Source organism: Lonchura striata, chromosome 1, assembly GCF_050655825.1.
Source record: "Lonchura striata isolate lonStrDom1 chromosome 1, ASM5065582v1, whole genome shotgun sequence".
Taxonomy (NCBI): domain Eukaryota; kingdom Metazoa; phylum Chordata; class Aves; order Passeriformes; family Estrildidae; genus Lonchura; species Lonchura striata.
In genome coordinates, this window is record NC_140703.1 from 80,071,919 (window position 1) to 80,092,751 (window position 20,833).

At 43.8% G+C, this 20,833-nt stretch overlaps 1 protein-coding gene and 1 long non-coding RNA gene across 7 annotated transcripts in view; one reads left to right on the forward strand and one right to left on the reverse strand.

Moving 5' to 3' along the window:
* Window positions 1-3,307, forward strand: part of CLYBL (citramalyl-CoA lyase) — a 164,391-nt gene extending 161,084 nt beyond the window's left edge. For 2 of the 4 annotated variants that reach the window (XM_021530260.3, XM_085556865.1), the window contains exons 8-9: window positions 2,654-2,753; window positions 2,884-3,307. In XM_021530260.3, the coding sequence (XP_021385935.1) occupies window positions 2,654-2,749 (96 nt within the window). In that variant the 3' untranslated portion in view covers window positions 2,750-2,753; window positions 2,884-3,307. The remainder of the gene's footprint in view (window positions 1-2,653; window positions 2,754-2,883) is intronic. The other 2 variants (XM_021530259.3, XM_077781498.2) reach the window with 1 other exon arrangement.
* Window positions 1-20,833, reverse strand: part of LOC110470546 (uncharacterized) — a 77,640-nt gene that overhangs the window by 42,967 nt on the left and 13,840 nt on the right. The gene's annotated exons all lie outside the window — the stretch shown is intronic.

Genomic DNA, 20,833 nt, shown 5'->3' on the forward strand with positions numbered 1-20,833 from the left:
GCAAAGAGAGTCAGTGAATAGGGTATATTCAATGGCATTAAAATTAGTTTCTTTTTCTGGACTTTAGCTCAACACTGCAAATTAGCAGGGGGAAAATAAGCCTCAGAGTGAACAGGCAGAGAAGCCAACTTCATGTTACCCTTTGCTGTTAGGGAAAAAAAGGCATTTTTTTCCTGCAAGAATTCAATTTCCTAGCAACCCAAAGTACAGCTGCACACTGACAAGCGCGAAATGTATGGCACTTCTCACACGGTTCAGTGTTTGTGTGTCCATATACACACCATTATCCTGTTTTTCTTTTAAACGTATTACTTTAATGAAGAGAAGACAAGCTTAATTAACTCTTGCTTTATAAAGAAGACATTCTGGCCCAGATTCATCGTGGTACATCCTAGATACCTGCAGGGGTATCTGACTTTAGATCATTCTGTATCCAGTCGGTGGAAGGGTTTAGACCCTCTCAGCCATGGTTTGGACCACCAGAGATCAGAACTGACATTGATTGCTAGGCACCCATCTCTTTCTGCAAGCCATTGCAAGTACTTAGGACAACTGCACTCCTAAGCCAGCCTTTCACAGAACTAGGAAGCATGATCTGAAGCTTCAACATATTTCTGCTTATGACTGTCATCCCACATGCAAATTTCTTCTGTAAGGAACAGCTATTACTGAAGACTTACTCTTTATTTTGCTACTGAATTAGCTGTTACTGAATGGGCATTACTCAATGCCTACAGGAAAAAAAAAGAACAAGTAAATTTTATTTTTCTTACCGTTTAAAAAAATGTACCTTGCAGTTTGTGATCACTGGATAGACATTAATTATTCCAAGTCTTATGTCATAAAATGTTTACTTAGTTCCCGATTTTTTTCACGACAGTTAATTAGAAGTGGTATATTATTAATAGTAACAATAATAATATTGATGTTGGTGTTGGGGTACAGTAGGGTTGATCATTCACTCAGTAAACAAAAAATTAAATTTGAAGCACCAACCCTTAAGTATCTGTCAGTACAGTTCTCCAAACCTACCTGAAATATTGCAAATTATAATAGGAAAATTGACTTTTAATAAAAGAATAGTTTTTAATATTAAAGCCATTTATTATCAATGATTTTAATTCAGCCTGCTCTTACATGCAAAAATATTGATTTGTGTTAGATTACTGTTAAAGGTGGATTTTTGTCTTAATTATTCCAGAGCAAGATTTAGTATTTAATTAATACTTCTTCAGTTTAGCTAGATATGCCACTGGAGCAACACATTTCCTAAATATTTTTGTAAATGGGCAATATTTTCACTTTACTTGCTGGAGTCCTCTATTTAATAATTATCAAGCCTCAAATAAAAACCATAAAAAGGTTTCTTCTCCTGTGCATTTCCCTCATGCACTGCCCATGCACAGACACATGTGCTGCTATGGACTGCACCTTGCTCTTGGTTAGCCTTGCTCACTGCCAAACCCAAGGCCAGCCTGTGATCCCGTATCGATGGCAGCAGGACATTAAAAGGTGTGCAGTGCTTCTCAGAGCTGCCCTATGCAGTGCTGGGGCTCAGTTCTGAGTTCTTCAGGGAAGGGATTGCACCTTTGTACTTGGATGTTTGAGTCTGTTGCTTGGGTTTGTTTTGGTTTTTTTTTAATGTGTCAAACTACTGTAAGAATTGCAAATAAGATTGGTTTTGTCTGTTGAACTTCAGCATGTCTTAATGCAGTGTCTTTCAAATCCTACCTCAGAGACACGAGGGGATTAAAGCATCTAAAGGAACAAGTCAGGTTTGGCACTATTTAAAGCATATGTCTTCTGTTTAAGATTCAACTATGATTCATGGTTAATTGTTTTAAACTTGTCACCATGGTACCAACAAAAAATCCTTAAGAATACAAAGTGACTTTTGAAGCCTATCCTAATTCTGAGATCACCACCTCTGAGGCACACAGAGTAGTTCCGCATCCATTTGGGGAAATTCCCTAAATGTGGTGCTCAGGTGGGCTTTACCTTGGCTCCAGAGGAGATTTGGGCAATATTGTTGTGCCACCCACTTGGTTATTTCAGCTTTCATCCCAGTCGCTGGCTCTTGGCACAGGCCCAACCTATCTTTAGCACTGGAGACTTATGGAGAGGTGCAGCCACAGCACAAACTCAGCAAACCCCCAAGTCAAGAAAACTTCCCTCCACCCCCACAAACACCCATCACTGTTTACTGACAAATCAAACTTCTGACTTTGCCCTCTGTCTGCAGGCAGTTTTCCTGCTGCCATGTGGCATAGCCCTGGATGGATGCTGGATGGTGATGCTGGAGGTGGGGAGCAAGCTGCCCCCCAGGTGTGGTGTCTGCCAGCCCCTCTGCCCAGCTGGTACACACAGCCTCACTGCTCTCAGTGTTTGCCAGCTCAAGAGGCTGCAACAGGCCAGCTGCACCCTGGGCTTCTCTTTTCTCTTTCTTTCTGCCTCCTCTTTGGAGGAGGCTTGTTGCCCTTCACAATTCTTTAAGTACAGTTGCTCTGTCTCGATTACTTTGTCTCGTAAAAGTTTTTCAGGATTCCTGAGGGAGATAGTGTTTCTTGGCAAACAGATGTGTTTGTAAAGAGCAAGACTCGCCAACTACGATTTCCAAATGTGTCTCAGGAAGTTCATATTCTCTCTTTTCCAGGGAGCATTTACTTTCCGTGGGAGCATGATCGACATGCCATTACTGAAGCAGGCACAGAACATTGTTACACTTGCCACAGCCATCAAGAAAAAATGAGCTGGTAAATGAAGCTCTCGCCATGGGGCCCCAGTAGCTGTTTTAAAAGATGACTATAATACTTTGTGGGTGGGGAAGGGGGGTGTAAAATTAAAGACGTCAGGCTTAAACAGAAATTCATTTCCACTTTGCAGATCTGCCATAGTTTGCTTGCTGGAATTGCTACTTATTAAAACTATTCCCAACTCAAACCACTGCTCACTCCTGCATGGCCCATGTTCTACACATAGCCTCCACTGAATTTGCATCATCAAATCTGTGACATCACAGTAATTACTGCAAATGCGGTAGTATGTCTTCACTGAAGGAGAAAGGCAAAACATGAGCCCTGAGCTCTGTTGAAAGGGCAGATGGAAACTAATTCAATTGTTTCTATTTCTTTCTGTGCTTCTTCCTGCTCTGATGCAGAGCTCCTGGCAGAAAGGAGAAAGCCTCGAATAATTATGCACCCGTTGAAATAACTGCGATGAAAATCTTCACCCTGTGTGAGCTTTGCTTTCCCCCCAACACCGCCCTTCTGTAAATGTGCAACAGCCATTAAAAATAATGCTCCAACAATGCAGGACTCTTGACTTTCTTCTCTTTTTTTTAAACAGACTCTATTCAGAGAGTTTCCTCCTGGAAGCGTCCAGCCCGGGAAGGGTTGGACGGCAATAAACTTGTAGTTTTTGGAGACACAATGCAGCAGAACTTGTGCATATGGTCTCGAGTCAGATTTACATCACATTAGGGATACGGCTACAGATCATGTGGGCTGTGTGGTTAACGGGCTTAGTAAAGCTGTTTTGAAGAGGTTAACCCAGCTTGTAGTAAGGGTAAATAAACATAACAACCAGGCATTGTCCTCTATTCAGCATGTACTCTTATATGGAGGGCTAAAGGGTATTGAAGCTGCAGAGGATCAACTTGTGGTTGCCAGAGGACTCCAATGAAGTTTGAAACACCAACAATCAGAGATTTTGTTTCTGTTCCTCATTAAATCATGAGCTTTTGTGCTCAGACTATGAACGACTGTTCTTTAAGAAATTAACAGAATGGGAAGTTTTAAACTATGCACCAACCTTTTCATGACCTACACAGCAGCAATGCTGCTGCACTTAGACAAACACCGCGGGGAAGGCTGTTCTGTTTATTTAAAATTGTAAATAGAAAACAGTTGTTTTTTAGTTTCATTTCTCACTGCCTCCATGCCCATTTCACGTATGGAGCCACAGTGCCTTATTCCTCCCGTTTTCTCGCTTAGTATGTTTCCCGTCCGTCTCCGAGCAGCGACTTCACTTATTTCGGGTTATTTTTGTTTTAATTAAGGGGTGAGGAAAAGGGAGGGGGGGGGGGAGGAAGAACCCCGCCATCCGGCCCGCGTGGAAGCAGCGAGGAAAGGGAGCGCGGGGGCGGCGGGAGCGCCTCTCTGCGGCTCCCCCGGGAACGGCGGGGACACGGCGGGGCCCGGCCCGGCAGCGGCGGCGGAGCGGGGCAGGGGGCGGGGGGCAGCCCCGGGGCCCGGCCCGGGAGCGGCAGAGCCGCTCACCTCCGTCCTTCCCGGCCGGGACGGTCCCGAGAGCGCGGGGCGGGCGGGGGCCGGCGGCGGAGCCCCCGCATCCCCTCCGCGGGGTTTGGGGATGAGCAGCGAGGGCCGGCCCCCCTCTCTCCCCCGCCGCCACCCGGGTCCCGTCCGAGGCGCTGCGCCGGGGGATCCCTTACAGCGCGGGGACCTCCGGGCTAATCTGATTAATTAAAGACTACCTGCTTATATTGCAGCTCCCCCTCATCCCCGCGCGTTTCAGGACACCCTCCGTTATTAATTCCAGGCTGACTAAATTACGGGCAGCACTATTAAAACATTATCAGAACTAATGAGAAACAATTACTTAGGAGATGAGCTGGGACGAGCCGTAGCCGGGCACGCGTGTCGCTCTCCCCGCAGATTGCGTTAATAAATCATCAGGTGCACGGCAAGGCGGCGGCGAGGCCTGGCGCGGGGCGCGGAGAATAAGATATATGAGATAAGGGTTGTTTGGGGGTTTGTTGTTGTTGTTGTTGTTGTTGTTGTTGTTGTTGTTGTTGTGGGTTGGGAGTTTTTCTCTTTTGGAATAATTTTGACATTAATCTCAATAGGACGCGTGTGGTGTAGATGGTTTTATTCCCTTTATACCGCACAGGAAAGGGCGGGGGGGTGCGGGACGGGGGGGTGGGAGAGAAGGGGAGGGTGCGGGAGGAGTAGGATGAGGACGATTTCAAATACTAATGTCTTCATTGTTTTACTGAAGTCTTTATGGCCAGGCGTGACAAGCCCGCGGGAGCTGCGGAAGGCAGCGCGGGGGGCGGCGGGGGCGCCCCCGGACCCGCACCCACAGCTCGCCCGCGCTCGGCGCCTTCTTCTCCCTCGGCAAACTGAAGGGATGGGAATGCACTCTCCTGAGCCCCCTCCCTCCTCCTCAGCTGACTGCTGAAGGAACTTCGTGACCCGTACGCGAAGAAATCGAATATGCAAATAAAATGCTGGATATATTCCGATTTTTCCTTAAATTTCCCTGACACCCACCCCTCCAGCGGAAAATCCTGCTTCCTTTTAACAGCCTTAACGATTTTTGCTTTATCAAACATAAAATCCGATTTATTTGGCTTTTCCGTTTACTTTCCGAAGCTTTCCGTGATTTTCCGGCTTTATTCTTCTCTTCTTTCTTTCTTTTTCTTTCTCTCTTTTTCTTTCCCGCCTGGTGCTAGGCAAGCAATTGATGAAACAAAACAGATTATAAGATTAGCAGCAGGATTTTGTGCATATTAATGATAGGGAAGGGCACCGAATGGGTTTGTAATTGCAGATCTTGCGCTTGGGATTGGGAACTGTAGCCCTGCTACAGCAAAGACCCCCCTGTGAGGTTTTCACATTGGAACTTAGGGGAAAAGTGAAAAAGTAATTACCAGAGCACAACACTGAAATGTTAAAGCACTTATTCTTTCTTTCAGCGTTCTGTTTTAAAGGGGGAAAACGGGCAAAATGGAAAATAAATTGCTTTCAAATAAGTAGGTTAGCACCTGAATGCTGGTGCGCATTTTCCCGGCTTTTTTTTTTTTCCCCTTTTTTTTTTTTTTTTTTTTCGAATTCTAGCAATTATTTAGCCGGGCATTGCCGACCATCCAAGCAGCAGAAAAGGGGGAAGGGAGGGCAGGGAAACCTCGGGAACACAGGGGTACTGCGCCCGTGAGGTTTGAAGCAAATATCTCCAGGAAAGCTGTTCAAAACTGCGGTTGAAAATTTAGTGGGATTTTTCTGGGGTGTTTTTATTTTCTTTGGTTTTGGAAGTTTTTGGAAGTTTGTTTGTTTGTTTTTGGGTTTTGTGTTTTGAAATCGAGACTTAGACGGAAAAAAGATTGGTTTGGTTTTCTTTTCGACACGAACATCAAACGGTATTTTAGCAAGGGATGCATTTCACAACCACAAATCCCTACAGGAACGGGATATTCTTCGCAATATCGACAAGTAACCTGACACTGAATTTTAACTCTTATTAAAGGTTTCTCCTTGTTTCTTAAGCTACTTTAGCTCCCTCTGAGCGTACTTTTCCTAAACTCCGGATTTTTGCGTATCAAACCCAGTGCTCCTTCACTGACTTTTCTAATCCTTCTCTCCCGTGATTAACAGCCAGAGATGGTTTAGCTTTAATGGCACCTACTCGCGCTTATTGTTTTAATTCTGTTTTCAACGGAAAATCAATGTATCTGGTGGAAATTAGGCTTTGAAAACTTCTTCTTTTTTTTTTTTTTTTTTTTTTTTTTTTTTTTTACGAGCCAATAAAACGGAGTATCTGCTCCTCGGGCAGTAATTCCTGATTTTGAATTGGAGGAGGAGGGGGAGGTCGGAGGGAAACCAACTTTGCATTTCATCCATCCCATCCCTCCAGCCCTCTTCTCCCGCTTTCACTTCCCTCGGGTTCAGAGCGTGGCAAAGTCCCGAAGCAGGGCTAGTTTATAACAACTGTTATAAAGATTAAAAAGTGGAAAGAAGGGAATAAAGGCTCGTGCGGGCAAGTCCATGATCTTCTATTTTTCTCCATTGCCGCGGCTGGGGAGCCGCGCACTCCGCGGAGGGGAGCCCCGGGGAGCAGCGCCCGGCGGGGCGGGAGGAGCACTGCGGGTGGCTTTGGGGTGCTGGCACCTGCACGAGGTGCCCCGCAGACGCGACGGGTGTCCTTCCCACCGGGAGCTGAGAAGCGGTGCCCGGGCGGCGGCAGGAAACTCCCGGAGTACTCGGCACTGCCGCGGGACCGCCGGGCTGCAGCCACGAGACCGAGCGTGGGATGGATGGATGGATGGATGGACGGACGGACGGACGGACGGACGGACGGACGGACGGACGGATGGATGGATGGATGGATGGATGGATGGATGGCAGGCAGCTCCTGGCCCTGCAGGGACCAAGACTGTCCCATGACTTCCTGGGCTGCTGCCAGGAGCCCTGGACACGGAGGAGAAAGGGAATGGGGGAAAAGGAAGGGGTGATTTAATCACATTCATTACTCTGCCACAAAAACGGTCTCCTCTAGTCACCTTCAGGCCCACAGTATCCCTTCAGTCAGGACCAGGGTGCCCTTGGAAAGGCCACCTGCAGAGTGGTGTACACACACATACACACACACACACACACACACTCCAGTGTGGCACCTACGGTGCCTGCAAGGGGCAGCACAGAAATCAGAAATTCATGCTCTCCATTTCCAATGACACCTTCCCTTCCCCTCACCATTCCCTTGTGGTCTTGTCCTCGTGGTGCTTCTCAAAACTCCCTTTGCCTCCCAGCACTGGGGGTCCCTCAGTGGGAACAGAATGGGGACTTTGCTGCTCACACTGGGGTGCAGGGAATGGGATGCACAGTGGCAATGTCCTGCATGTGCCCCCACAGCAAGCAGGGGAGAGATCACTTTGTTTAGGGTTATTGCTTCCCCAATTAATTCTGAAGCTCAAAGCCAGTACCATAAGGTGATGTTCAGAATGATGTCTTCAGAAGCGCAAGAGACCCTGTTTCTAAAGCTGTTGTAGCTGCCCACTGCCTGCTGGCATCATTTGAAACTGATCATCCTGATGAGAATGAGGAGTAAGAAATGCCTATGCTACCTCCTTGGGCCTCTGTAATTTACAATGTGACTCCATGTAGCTTTGGATCTTATGTTTAGAATTTTATTCCTACTTCTTCTAGTGTTGCTAGCGTTATTAAAGCTGTGCTATCAAGCACAAACACCAGTTAAGAATTTTCTGAACTGAAGCTTGCTGAAGGTAAAAGCCTTGTCTCTGTGTGCCACATGTCTGCAATAACCTAGATTTTATGGCAGGTGTTAATGCTGCTGGATAGACCTAGTCTAGGCTTCTAGATACCTGACTGCCTTCCTGTCATGCTTTTGCAGTAACCCCTAATATATTAAGTAGTGTTTGTGCTTGTCTGTTACTCTATGGGATGCCTCTGGAAGTGCTTTATTTTTACTCTCCATATCCTGCTCTTCCTAAAATGTAGCTCAGATACAATCTGTAGTGCAAGTATCTCTGCACAAATCTGACCATCACTGACAGCCCTGCCTCCAGACCGGTCACCACAAGACCTCTGCTTGTACAATGCAGAATTAAATACTTGCAAAATGAGAGGGAAACCAGTGGCAGTTGACATGAAAGGGCTGTCTGATTACATCTTTGGTATTACTGAATGAGAGCACAGGCCAGGGGAAAAAATCACTTTCCCCATCTTCAATCATCAGCATGGGTCACCAGCAATGAGTTTGTGTTTTACTGTAAACTACTGGAGGAAGGTCCCCCAGGTCTGTGGTACTTGTTGGGATTGCAGGGAAGAGCCATGGTCTCTGCCCATGCGATGCCTCAAGAGGAGCTCGCCCTGCAGAGGCTGCCCATTCCTGCCTGCCCTGTGTGACTTCTGGGGCACTTGGGAAAGCTACCTGCTCATTTGAAAGCAGTCAGCCACTTTCAACTCCACATCATGACTCTGCTCAGAGACCACTTCAAATATGTAGTAGGGAGAGACATCTGTTGCTTTCTTTTCAATCAGTTTTGAAAAAAAAAAGGTTTCTCCTGAAAGAAAAGGCCAGTCCTGTGCTAATGACAAACCCTCTATTGCTGCAGTTCTAAGGTTTTGCAAAGAGTTGCAAAATCCAGACTCAAGCTGGGTTAACTTACTTCACTTTATGGACTAGTTGATGTCTAACACTTTGTTAAATACTAAAAATATGCCATAATTTACAGAAAAAAAGCACACGGTAAGTTCAGTAATAAAAGGTAAATATGTCTCTACATGGTGGCTATATTAGGAATTGTTTCTTTAATGTTTAAAAAGCATTTTTTAAAGTGTGTATGTGAGGGAGATGTGTACAGAACACATTTACTGACAAAGCCAAAGGAAATCAGTGTGTCTTTGTGCCTAGGTTTTCCTAAAGCATGCATGTTCCTGAGTATAGGCAGAGAGAGAAAATTGGAAGGCAGTCCCATTTCATGTGGAGGGAAGATGTAAAGACCTGTGCTTGGTTCCTGGCCTTGCTCCCCCATCACAGACATCAGTTTGTGTCGAATTTACCAAAAAACCCTGCTGCTGTAACACTCCATTTGAGAGGCAGGGGGGAAAGGATAATAAACTTTTTTTTTTAATTGCTTCCCTGGCTATAAATTAGCATGCACTGGGCTAATTTTTTTTTCTGTGAACAAAAGCACAATTGACTACAATTGCCTAAGCAAGGCTTAAGCAAAAGTAGGAAAGGAGTTCTGAGCCTCGAGGCTCCCCTGCGTATTGAACCTGAGCAGGGGGAGGTCTTGTCTGTGCCCAGAAGTTGAAGGGCACTGAGAGCTACAACAAAACAATAGGGATTTTTATGTTTCACTGACTGTTTTTGCAGCTGCATCTTCCCCCCTCCTCCTCTCCCCCCATTATTTCATATGAGAACCAAGTATGGAAATAGAAGCCATGGCTTTCCCTCCGGATACAGTCAACGTGCATAAAACCAGGGCAGACATCAGCAGAGAGCTACGGTTAGTTATAATTCAGCATTATGGACAAAAGCAGAAATTGTTTTTTGCTTCTACACCATATTTCACATCTGTTACCACAGAAATAAATGCAGGGCTGAAGCCCAACTTGCATTGTGAGTTCAATGTGATCCTCTTTGCATCACTGGGGTTCCTGATTACATTTGAAGAGAAGCTGGCAGAACCCAATGAATTCTGCTTTTACAGGTCCCCTTCCATGCTTTCCTCCCATTCAGTCCTAGAATATCTGGCAAACCATCTTTTCCCATGGCAAAAGCTCATCTGAGGTGATTTTTGTCTGGAGCTGTCTGTGGAAGCCCTTATGCTACTTCTCTGGTGCATCCAGTTAGCAGCCTGACCAAAAACCAACTCCAATTAAAAGTAGATGGGCATGTAAAACAACTTGCAAAGCAGATGTTAACAGAGATGTGGCCAAAGAGGTGGGGGAATTATTGGTAGAGAGTGGCTGAGAAAGGGCTGAGGAATGGGGGTAGAGAGGACAGATGCATGCCTATTCCCGCATACCCTGCAGCAGAGTCACTTTTCGGCATCCATGAGCATCTTCACTATTTGTAAAACAAGAAAGAACCCAATGGAAGACCAGTTGCACAATGAGATGAGTTACTAAAGAAAAAGGATGATGTTTCACTAGAAAAGGCAGATAAGGTAAGCATTTGCCAGTCTTCATGAGGGGGTAGACTAGGTGTCTACCTGAGGTGGTTTCTATACTGAATTTTATATACTGTAGCAAATATTTTATGCTATAAAATGTACTGGGATGGAACAAAAACAAGAGGACAAAGAGGAATCTTTAAAAATGAACAAGGAAGGAATAGGAAATTTACTTTCTCACCCCTGTATCTTTCAAGCTGTTCTTGTATCTTAGTTTGCTGCCTAGATAGCTACACTAATGAACAGCTTCTCCCTTTGAATTTTTTTTTATTTTCTTTCTTGCTTTCTTTCTCCCTTTCTCTCTTTCTCTCTTTCTCTCTTTCTCTCTTTCTCTCTTTCTCTCTTTCTCTCTTTCTCTCTTTCTCTCTTTCTCTCTTTCTCTCTTTCTCTCTTTCTCTCTTTCTCTCTTTCTCTCTACCTACCTACAACACTACTATTTAGTGAGATAAAGAAGTCTGTATTTTTGCATGGGACCTCCCTGATTTATTCTATGTGTTTGTCGTAACTGAGAGCACCTTTGCTTCAGGGCAAAGTGGTGGTGGGCTGGAAAACCCAGATTATGGTCTTCTGAAAGCCAGGTATGCTGCCTTATCCACTGTGCGTTCAATTGCAGAAATATCTGTCTCCTGAGGTACCTTCCCATTTCATTCATAAGGAGCCATGTGTGAAGGCCCTTCTCACATGAGTGTGTCAAGCCTCTCACCACCCAGAAATCTGAGTAGATGCTGAAGGTGTGACCAGGCAGTTGTGACTTCCAGGGTGGCTTTTCTGTCAGATACTGACTGCATTTTATGTATCAGTGACACAGCAGTGACTCCAGAACACCATTGTCTTTCAAGTTAAAGCACATTCCTAGTGCTGGTCAGGTTCTGAAAATGTCTATGTGCTTTAAAGTGTGAGGTGTTTTAGTTTGCATCTTATTTTAAAACAAATTTACCCCACAGGTAAATAATTATTTTGGTTTTGTGTTATAGAATGGAACATTTGCAAAAATCATTACAACCCTCATATTTGAATCAGTTTCAGACTAATGTCCAGTTATCCAAAGTTGCCAGGGTTTTTTTTGGTATTATTTTGGGTGATTTTAAAGTTGATGTGTTCTTCACTGTTGCCTTTAGAACTATATAAAGCATATTGTTTACAGAGCTGTGAAAATGCTTTAAAAGCTGCAATCGTCCAAATTGAAATTTATTTCATCCGAGAAATGTCCTGAACATCCGGGTGGTAATAAACATTTTTCAACTGCATACAAACTGTGAATTGTATTTGAAATTAAATCTCCACAATAAAATCTGCATTGCTGAACCTCCCACTGGCAGCCACTGTTCTTCTGAAAAGTGACATCTTCCCTGGTGCTGGTGGGGCGGGAGCTCTCGCACAGATGTTGCTGAATGGCTGCTTATCGCTCTTCCCATACTGGGACTTTACAGCCACATATGCCAAAAAAGTACAAAGGATGCAAGGTGTGTGAGGAATACAGGAGGGGGCCACCTCAGATTTAGTAGCTATAGATGTTTTTGTCCTAACACACAAGGGTGGGAACCGCTTTATAAAACCCTATTAAACAGCATATTGCTGATGTCACAAATTATGTCATTTTTCAGCAAGCTGTTAGGTAGCAGCAGGATACTTAGAGGTCCCAATCTGAGTGCACAGCTTGAAGCCTCATCATCCATTGAAGTCAAGGAAATACTCCAGTCCCCTGGCCCTCTGTTTACAAATAATATATCAAGAATCAGGATGCCCACAAATGAACTTTCAGGCGCTGAGCTAAAGGAAATATGTTTGTGAATATGTATTTCTAGACATATATACATCCATACTATATATTAGTCTATTTGTGTATGTGCATATGTGCATTTGTGAATAATGCAACTGAAATCTGCAGTCTGATATGAGATTTTCTTTAAACCATCATTTTTCTTTATTCCTTGATATATAGAGTGGATTCTCCATGACCAGTTTTGCACACGGAATCCCCACCAAAGTTAGAGATACCCACATCAAAAAGGGGTATACCAGGTACTCCCATTTTTCTCCTCTTTAAAACAGTGAGAGTATAAAAGACCTCTGATTTAACAAAAACTGTATAAGAAGATATTTATCTATAATGGAGTTGTGTAAAATAAAATAACAGAAATATTTATACACTTACTCATTAGTACAGCAGAACAGCTTATTGGAGGCTCTCCTTATCTCTTGGATAAAGCATACTCACTCAAATACATGCTTCCCCCCCACCCCCCCCCCCACTAGAATGGAATACATCACTGTGTTTTTCCAACAATTTATATGCACTTGGGAGACAACAGCCTACATTAGAAGACATTAAATACATGTGGCCTGAGGTTGCAAAACAGATGAAGAGAAGGAATTAAATCCAAAGCTAGCTGTGCCAAACTCATCAGTGGATGCTTTAACCCCCCCCTCCTCATGTATTAGTGGAAGCTAAAGGAGCAGTGTCAAGGCACAGCTTTGAATTGCCTGATTTTTGCCAGTGTGTTAACATCGCTCCCCTGGCAGAATGAGGGTTCTGGCAGGGAGATGGATTAGGTGGCAAAACATGGCATTTGAATCCCTACACCCTCTCCCTACACTGATTCCAGTATTTTGCTACTTATTTACTGACATGGTTGGCGGTAACTTCCTCTACTAGAAATATCACAGGGCTAGATTGGCTTTTCCTCTACGGCTATCCCTGATTTAATTACCACTGCAGCTATCCCCCACTATCTGCACCATAAATACTGTTGCTTACAGAAACATGATTACAGGATTAGAGTTATTGGGCCCCCGCCCAGACGAATGCAGTGACACAGCATAGCACTGGCACCTCTGAAAGCTACACTGACCTCAGGCATCTCTACATCAAAGGCCACGGCCACAATCTGAGCTTCATTAGCTCTCAAGGCTGAAGTTACAGGAGCACTACTTCCTCAGCCACTAATGGAAAACATTCTCCTCCATTTGCTGTTGAGGTGTTAAAAGTTTCTCTTAACATCAGTTACTGAGCTACAGCTTCACTGGTATCCCAGTAAAATAAAAATGAGTTGTGGAGTGGGAGCTGAGTTCAAATTGAAAAGCTATGTTGGACATCTCTTACTCAAGCAAAGGGCAGTCACCAGCACAGGGATGCTTTGTGAGGAAGGACTACAGGGGGAGGTGCACCCCAAATCCCAGACTGGGAGCCACAGGGAAATTCCCACAGCTCCTGAAGGGTTTCATGTGGTTGTAACCAACTGTTTAATGATGGAGGTATGTGGAGGATGCTCTGGTTTTCATTTGTAGGCTGTGAGGAGGGTGATTATGCAGCTAGTTGCAGCTCAGAGCATCATCAGGTCCATATCTACCACGAGAAATCTGTGATCTGTGGTGATAACTCCTCCAACCCTCCCCCTCACCCCCCCAGGTGGATCTGAACCTGTGAAGAGCAAACCTGGGAGGTAGCATTTCATTCCAGAGAGAAAAGCTACTCAGAGAGGGAACCACAAGGTGATAAAGCACTATGTTGGACCAAACTGATTTTTTTTTCCTAGCATACATTCCCTATGTGGAAATTTCTCTGAAATTTCAGTATACATCAGTGCCTCTTTGCACAGCTGGAACATTAGTGTTTCCTTTGTCTTGTCTGTTTAGATGATGAATTCTGGCATACAGGTCACCTCTTACTGTGTTTGCACAGCTCTAGCAAAGTAGTTTGGGACTTGCAGTCTTTGCCATAATTGAAGAAAACAGGTAATGTCTAGATGATGTAAAAGAAACCCCAAGGTTTCACAACTGTTTATCCAGAAGGAGGACAAGATATTTGTTCCATGAAAATATTTGAGAATGGTAAGATATAATCTACCACAGTGAGCACAGAAAAGCAGGAACTGGCTTTGTACAAGAATTAAGAGGCTGAAATACATAATTTGCAATAAAAGACCTCAATAAGAATAATTTATTGATTTTTTTTTTTTTAAGGAAAAGAGGAGAGTATAATAGAGCTAAAGGATTTACACTGAAGGGCCTGCTTTTCTTTCTTCAGCCCAGCTAACCTTCTCTGGTGCTTTGCCTATGGGATTATAATTTCTACTTTTTGAGCTGATGCTGAATAAAGTGGTTTGCCCATGAGCTTCCCAGCTGGGCCAGCTGGATAAGGTGGGCTGGTTAGGTGCTGCCAGGGATAAGGCTATGGAATTACAGGCTGGCCTCTGGAGCTAAGCTGTTCCTTCTCCTCAGGAGGTAGGAGACTTTCCCAGGTCTGAGGAGCTTCTTATGGCTGGAAGATTTTGTGGAAGATATTAGCAGGCCCACATGCCGCCTTCAGAGTTTTCTCCAGCTTGTATGTTTGATAAAGCTTAGAAGCTTTCTTCAGCTGGCAAATTTAACTTAATCTCTTGGGTTTGTTCTGCCCTAAGCATTCTGTTCATGTTATCAGAGCTCATTTCTGTTTCTCAGTCTTAGGGCTGGGTTAGGAACAGAGGCATGTTTAGAAACCAGAGTAAGAAGAATTCTGCTGATTTTCAGCTAAGCAATTTTCACCACAGAGATTTACAAAAAGGCATTTATTTCCTAGGAAGCCATCACTGGATTTCTTCTTAAATTAAATTACTACCATTCAAAGAAATAGGAAATTCCTTCTTATCTATACATTTTTCATTAATTACTGATTCTTCCCAGTCTTTCCCTTTGCAGGGCAGTGACCCCCAGCTCAAACACTGCAACAGCTCTCTGACCAGTGACGACTTAAGTATTGCAGCAGCAGCCACTGCTGTTACAGCAGAAATCCAAGCCCTTTGCTTTGCAAACCTGGCAAGTATGTGATGTTAATTAGAAGCACTCACTCATTTTACTGAGTAAGATCAGGGGTGATGTGAAGGCATAGGTTGACCTAGGGAGAATAAAGAGGGCTCTTCTCCCTGTCATCACCAGGACCTGCAGTCCTTACTATCATTGCACACGACACACATACAGATCTGCAGTAATTTTCATTTTCATTATTTCAATTGCTTTCATTTATCATTTTTATAGTTTTCATTATTTCCATTATTTTCTCACTTTGGTACAAGGCAGAGTGTGGAGTGTGGTACAGTTAAATGAACACAAAAATGCTTAACACTGGTAATGGGGTCCAGGTGAGAGAGTGGCTCTTTAGAGCTGGCATGTTCTTTAGAGGTGATGTATACCAGTTTTTGGTGTGTCACTAATGTTTCTTGCTGTAATGATTTTAAGGTGCTCAAGGCTCCACGTAAGGGTCTAATCCAAAGCCTAGAAATGTGGATAGGGATTTTGTATTGAGAGGAGCCAAAAAAAAGCAAAGTTTTAAAGATCCAGAAAAAATATTTCTAAGATTGTCTTTATATAAGAAAGTAAAAGGGGGAAGAAAACAGTTTATATCTTCCTCTGGCATGCCAGCATGCTTTGATGGAAAACAGAGAGGTGATTTCAAGAGCACTTGCTCCAGCCTCCTGTTCATAAGTAGCAGGAAGGCCTGTCAAACCTGTCAAACTCCTTGAGCTCCTGGGGTTTACAGACTTCTCTAAGCTACCCCAAGCTAAACCACAATCCCATAAAGAAGCCTTTTCAGTAAAACCTTCTACCATTTGCCTGAAGCCAACATATCACTCATTAAAAAAAAAAAAAACGCATTTGGAAACATCCCTTCCCTCTGTGCTCCCTCTCTCCTGGTGAAGCCCTGAGCAATGGCCTCGCACCATCAGTGTTTTGCAGAAACCTGCCACCACAGAGTATGTCAGAGCCCACAATCTGCAGTCCATACAGAGACCAAAACCTGGTCCAAGGAGAGTCTGGTTTAGGTAGGGACTGCAGAAATGACCTGGCTTCAATCAGAGCTCAAGGTCACTGTTGGATGGCTTGCATTCATTTCTGTGCCTTGCCTCTTGGTGGACTTCCCCGAGCCCCTTGACTCCAGCTAGCAGCCAAGGTACATGGCCTATACTCTTTGCTAGTGATCTAGAAGAGACCTCCTGGCAGCCTGGCCTTTGCCCTTCCTTTGACTCCCTATATTGCCTCATCCTTTCCCTGAAGTTTGTTGTGAAAACAAAAGGTCTCAGATAATCACTACCAGTACCAGCCTTCATCTTCATGCTCTACCCAATTGCTGCTGCTCTTCAAACTCTCCTCTCTAGCTGCCCTGCCAGCATATGGAAACCTTCAGTGCCACAGATCCAAGACTCCAGCTCACCATGGAACAAATCTCTGCAATTCTCAGGACCACTGCTCTGTTATGGTGTCTAATCCAGTAACAGAAATAAACAGTAGCCCAAAAAGAAGAGGGCAGACATGAAGCAACAGTCATTCTGGAGGCATTTCTGGATTTATTTGAATGGAATTGCAGGGGCACAATCTGCCGTGAGTGACCATGGGATTGTCAGCACTTTTCCAAAATTATTTTGGGCTTGTCCCAACTGGCATATGCCTTTGGCAATTATCTGACTAGTTATATGTCAAATCATATTCTTTGATTTATAGATGGCAGATCAGAGGACAAGACACTATATTTTTTTCATGTCATTTTTTTATGAGAGCAACAGAATCACACTCAAAGTCCATCATGACAGAACCATAGCAACACCATAATGAATAAAACAGTGATTCCTCAATGGGAGCAAAATGTGGCAACTTCAAGATGCAATTTATTCACAATACAGGAGACACGCTCTGGCAAGAATTAAACACTCATCAGTATATGTATCATAAGGGCAGAGGTAGAACAGAAGTAAATCTGTTGACAACACAATAAACAATTTTACCATAAAAACTAAAGCAAAACTTAAAGCATATTCCAAAATACAGGTTTTGAAACCTGGCACTTAGTCTGTGCAAAGAGCTGAAATCTTTCATTTTACATCTGCTTTTACTTAGCAAACAGTTAAAAACTCTTCAGCAGAGGCTGCAATGTTCATACTATGTGAAAAAGGATCAGTACATGGACAATATTGTAATTGTTGTTGTCCCGAATGCAAAATATGAAAACAAAGTTAAAAGGAGAGAGAACCAGCCTAGATGGAGAGCTACTGACTCCATAATTAAGCCCCTTAATAGACACAACCAGACATATGACAGACAACATTAATTAATCTCCAGTTCATTATCCAAGTTTCACATGGACTGGGACTTCTCCATGGCAAAGGAACGCACTCATGTTTCGAGATGCTCACTACAACCAGAATTTTATCTAGAAGTGGTGCATGGCCCTATTTATAAACAAACACATACAACTACTATAATTGTTGATTTTATAAATGTACGTGCAGGAAAGAATACAAATGTAGCAAGAACAATGGACAGAAATACTTAAGATGAACTGACAAAGAACTCCTGCCTTGTCTTGAAGCTCTTTTCCCTTATGCTTCATGCTTTTGTTACTAAGACATAACCACTGTAGTTCAGGATGAATAATGGCCAGCAAGCCATGAATCCTATCTCCAAGGGTGTGTGTTGGGTTCCCAGTGAAAAGGGTGAAGGTATGCACAGACACTTCCAGTGCACTTCCACAGCCCACTCACCTCCTCCATCTGTAAAGGACCATGAGATACCCCAGGTCATAGCACTGCCTCAGACCCTGCACCAACACTGATCTCTGTTTGGTAAGGGCCAGAGTCCTTACCAAAGGGACCTGAGCAGCTAAAATGAGTAGTCACTCAGACCCAATCCTGTGGCAGTCTGTGCATTGGGTGTTAGGTCACATTTTTTAGTATAGCCAAGCTTGGAAAGGTATGGGGGAAAGTTGGGAAAAGTTTCATAGTTCTGACAAAACCAACAATGTCCTCAGAATTGTATTTACAAGAAAAGAAAGTAACCAGTACTTTGCCTCAGTTTTGTGCATGATGTGCTAAAACTGAGGACTGTCACACTAGTGGGCTAGGGGGAGGCAGAACAGATCTCAGGACTGTTCACTTTGTCTAGGAAAGAGTTGACAGGATACACAAAACCAATGCATGCTTGAGGCAGCCATGTTGGCTTCTGCCCCACTGTAAAGAAAACTGCTTGCCACATGGAATCAGAAAACATTGGCAGGAAAATAACTTTAATTTCCAAACCTGAACAAGAGTGTTGCAAGCATTTAAAAAAAAAAAAAAAAAAGTTTAAAAGCAAGGAAGGAGGGGAATAACATTCACCTGGACTCTCTGATCTCATCTTCAGACTTTGAAAGATATGAGTTTGTGAAAGAGATCTTAAAGGTGACTTTTGAATGCAAGATGGGGAAAAGTATGTGTACCCATCGCCTGTGGACTGGTACAAGGATGAGCAAATACTTTTTGGAGGAAGGCAATGCAGCTCTCCCATACCAGTTACCAGCACAGAGACGTGGCTGGCGTTACAGATGTGTACATGTAGTTCTATACACATGTACTGGAAAAGGCAGTGGAAGAAGTCCCAGCTATAACATGAACTCTGCAAACATCCAACCTTCTACTTTTCCCTTGATTTCCACCTTGAATCAACTTAGGACTCAGAAGAAAGACAAAAAGGCATATTTATTTCTAGCCACTGTCACCAGTGAGTGACAAAAACCTTATAAGACATTTTGTCTCATCTACAGCCTTCCATGCCTGTTGTCATTTGCCTCCTGAGCCTAATGGAAACCTGCTCTGAATGGTCTATTCTTTGTTATTCTTTCAATTTCCTTGTCTTTTATTTATTTCTCTTGCCTCTCAAGAGCCGTTCAGAGGTCCCACTATTTCCTGCTGGCCAGGGAAGGCTATGAGAACAAATAGTTACATTGGATTAAAATACACACACTGTCACAAGAAAAACAGAGGGAAGGGGGCAAGGGACTTGCTCAGCAAAGGGTGGTGGAAGTCGTGGGACAGAGAGCTGCCAGAAATATTAAAGCAGGTCTTTATGTCAAGACTTGTTTTAGACATGATCTCTGCAAGGAACAGAGCATCTGAATTCTTACGGTAGTGGTGCTGCAATTTGAACCTGCATATATTGAATTAGTTCAATATTTCCTTTGGATTTTAAATGAAAGTGTGTTTGAAATAACGCAAATTACAGGTTTTGGCAGTGTGGATTCTCCTGGTACTGGAGGAGCAAGTCGCTGCTACAGCAGGAAGAGGAGAGCTCGTGCACAGTGTGCTTCTCTTCTGCAGCAAAGAATTCACAGAATGCACAGAAAGGTGCTACACTGACCATCATCCTAGAGGAACACGACATAATTGCCAGAACCATGGACATCATTAGCCCCCCCATCTCCAGGGCAAATTAGCCCTGTGGTCCATGCTTGACCCAGGCAACAGCAGATTGTATCTGCTGTATTTGGAAGCTTTCTTTTCTATCATCTGTTTAAAAAATTCGTTAGCAGGTGCTGAAAATTGCGGCCTCCAACCTTGAGACCAAGAGCCAAAATACCAGAGGGGGAAAAGTCAGCTCTTGACAGCCACCTGACTCCAGGGTTGGATGAGCCAGAGAGACAATCTGCTGCTATGGGAGATGCCACATCAGAGAAGAGAACTGGTAGCTCCTCCTGCAATTAGTTGATTGGGTTTTTTTTGTTTTTCTTAAGCTACAAGTGGCAAGGGCCAATTCCTTGCCTTTGTGAAGTTTAAGCCTGGTGATCCATTCTCTTTAAAGCCTGGTGTCATAAAAGAGTTAGACCAGCCTGCATGTGATCAAAAAAGGTTAGGCTACCTGTGCACCACCGAGAATCACAAACTAGTCATCTAACATTAGCTGTGTAAATGGAACACTGCTATGTATGCATATCCCAGTTAACACAGGAGAATAAAATTCTTATGTGCCATGTAATCATAAACACATTGGTGTAAAAATGGGCTGATATAAAATAAATATGCATATAGCTATGCCTTTGCCTATTTCAGCCTCTGGGTTATAACATTGCCAATCTGTTGACATAAAAATGCAGTTTTATGGATCACATCTCAATAGGAATGTGTGAAAAGGGATTTTGTTTTGGCTACAGCTCAGTCTTTTAATATAATTATAATTACAATTTTTACTACTACTACCACTACCACAGTGAATTGGGAGCCCCCTTGGTTCTACGTATGGTACAAATAACAAGAACAAGTCTGACCTAAAAGACAGGACAGATGAAACAGGGGCAGACACAACACAATTATCTCCAAGATGGAGTACAAGGACAGGAGGTGGATGTGGGATTTGACTCTCTTAAATTCCTGTCCCTGGTGCAGCCTGAGCCCTCTCTGCCACAACTTCATACACGGCTTTCTCAGGGAAGAAAAGGGGGGGAAATTACTTTATTGGTGCAATGGCAGGGAGTGGCTTTTGTTACAATTGTTGTGGCCTTGCTCAGTGTTCCTGGTGTTTTTGCAGCAGAGATGGAGTTAACCATTGGTGAGGGTTCTACCGTGTGTCCAGGTCTGGTGGCTGGTGGCTGGTGGCTTTGGCCACACCTGGCCAGCT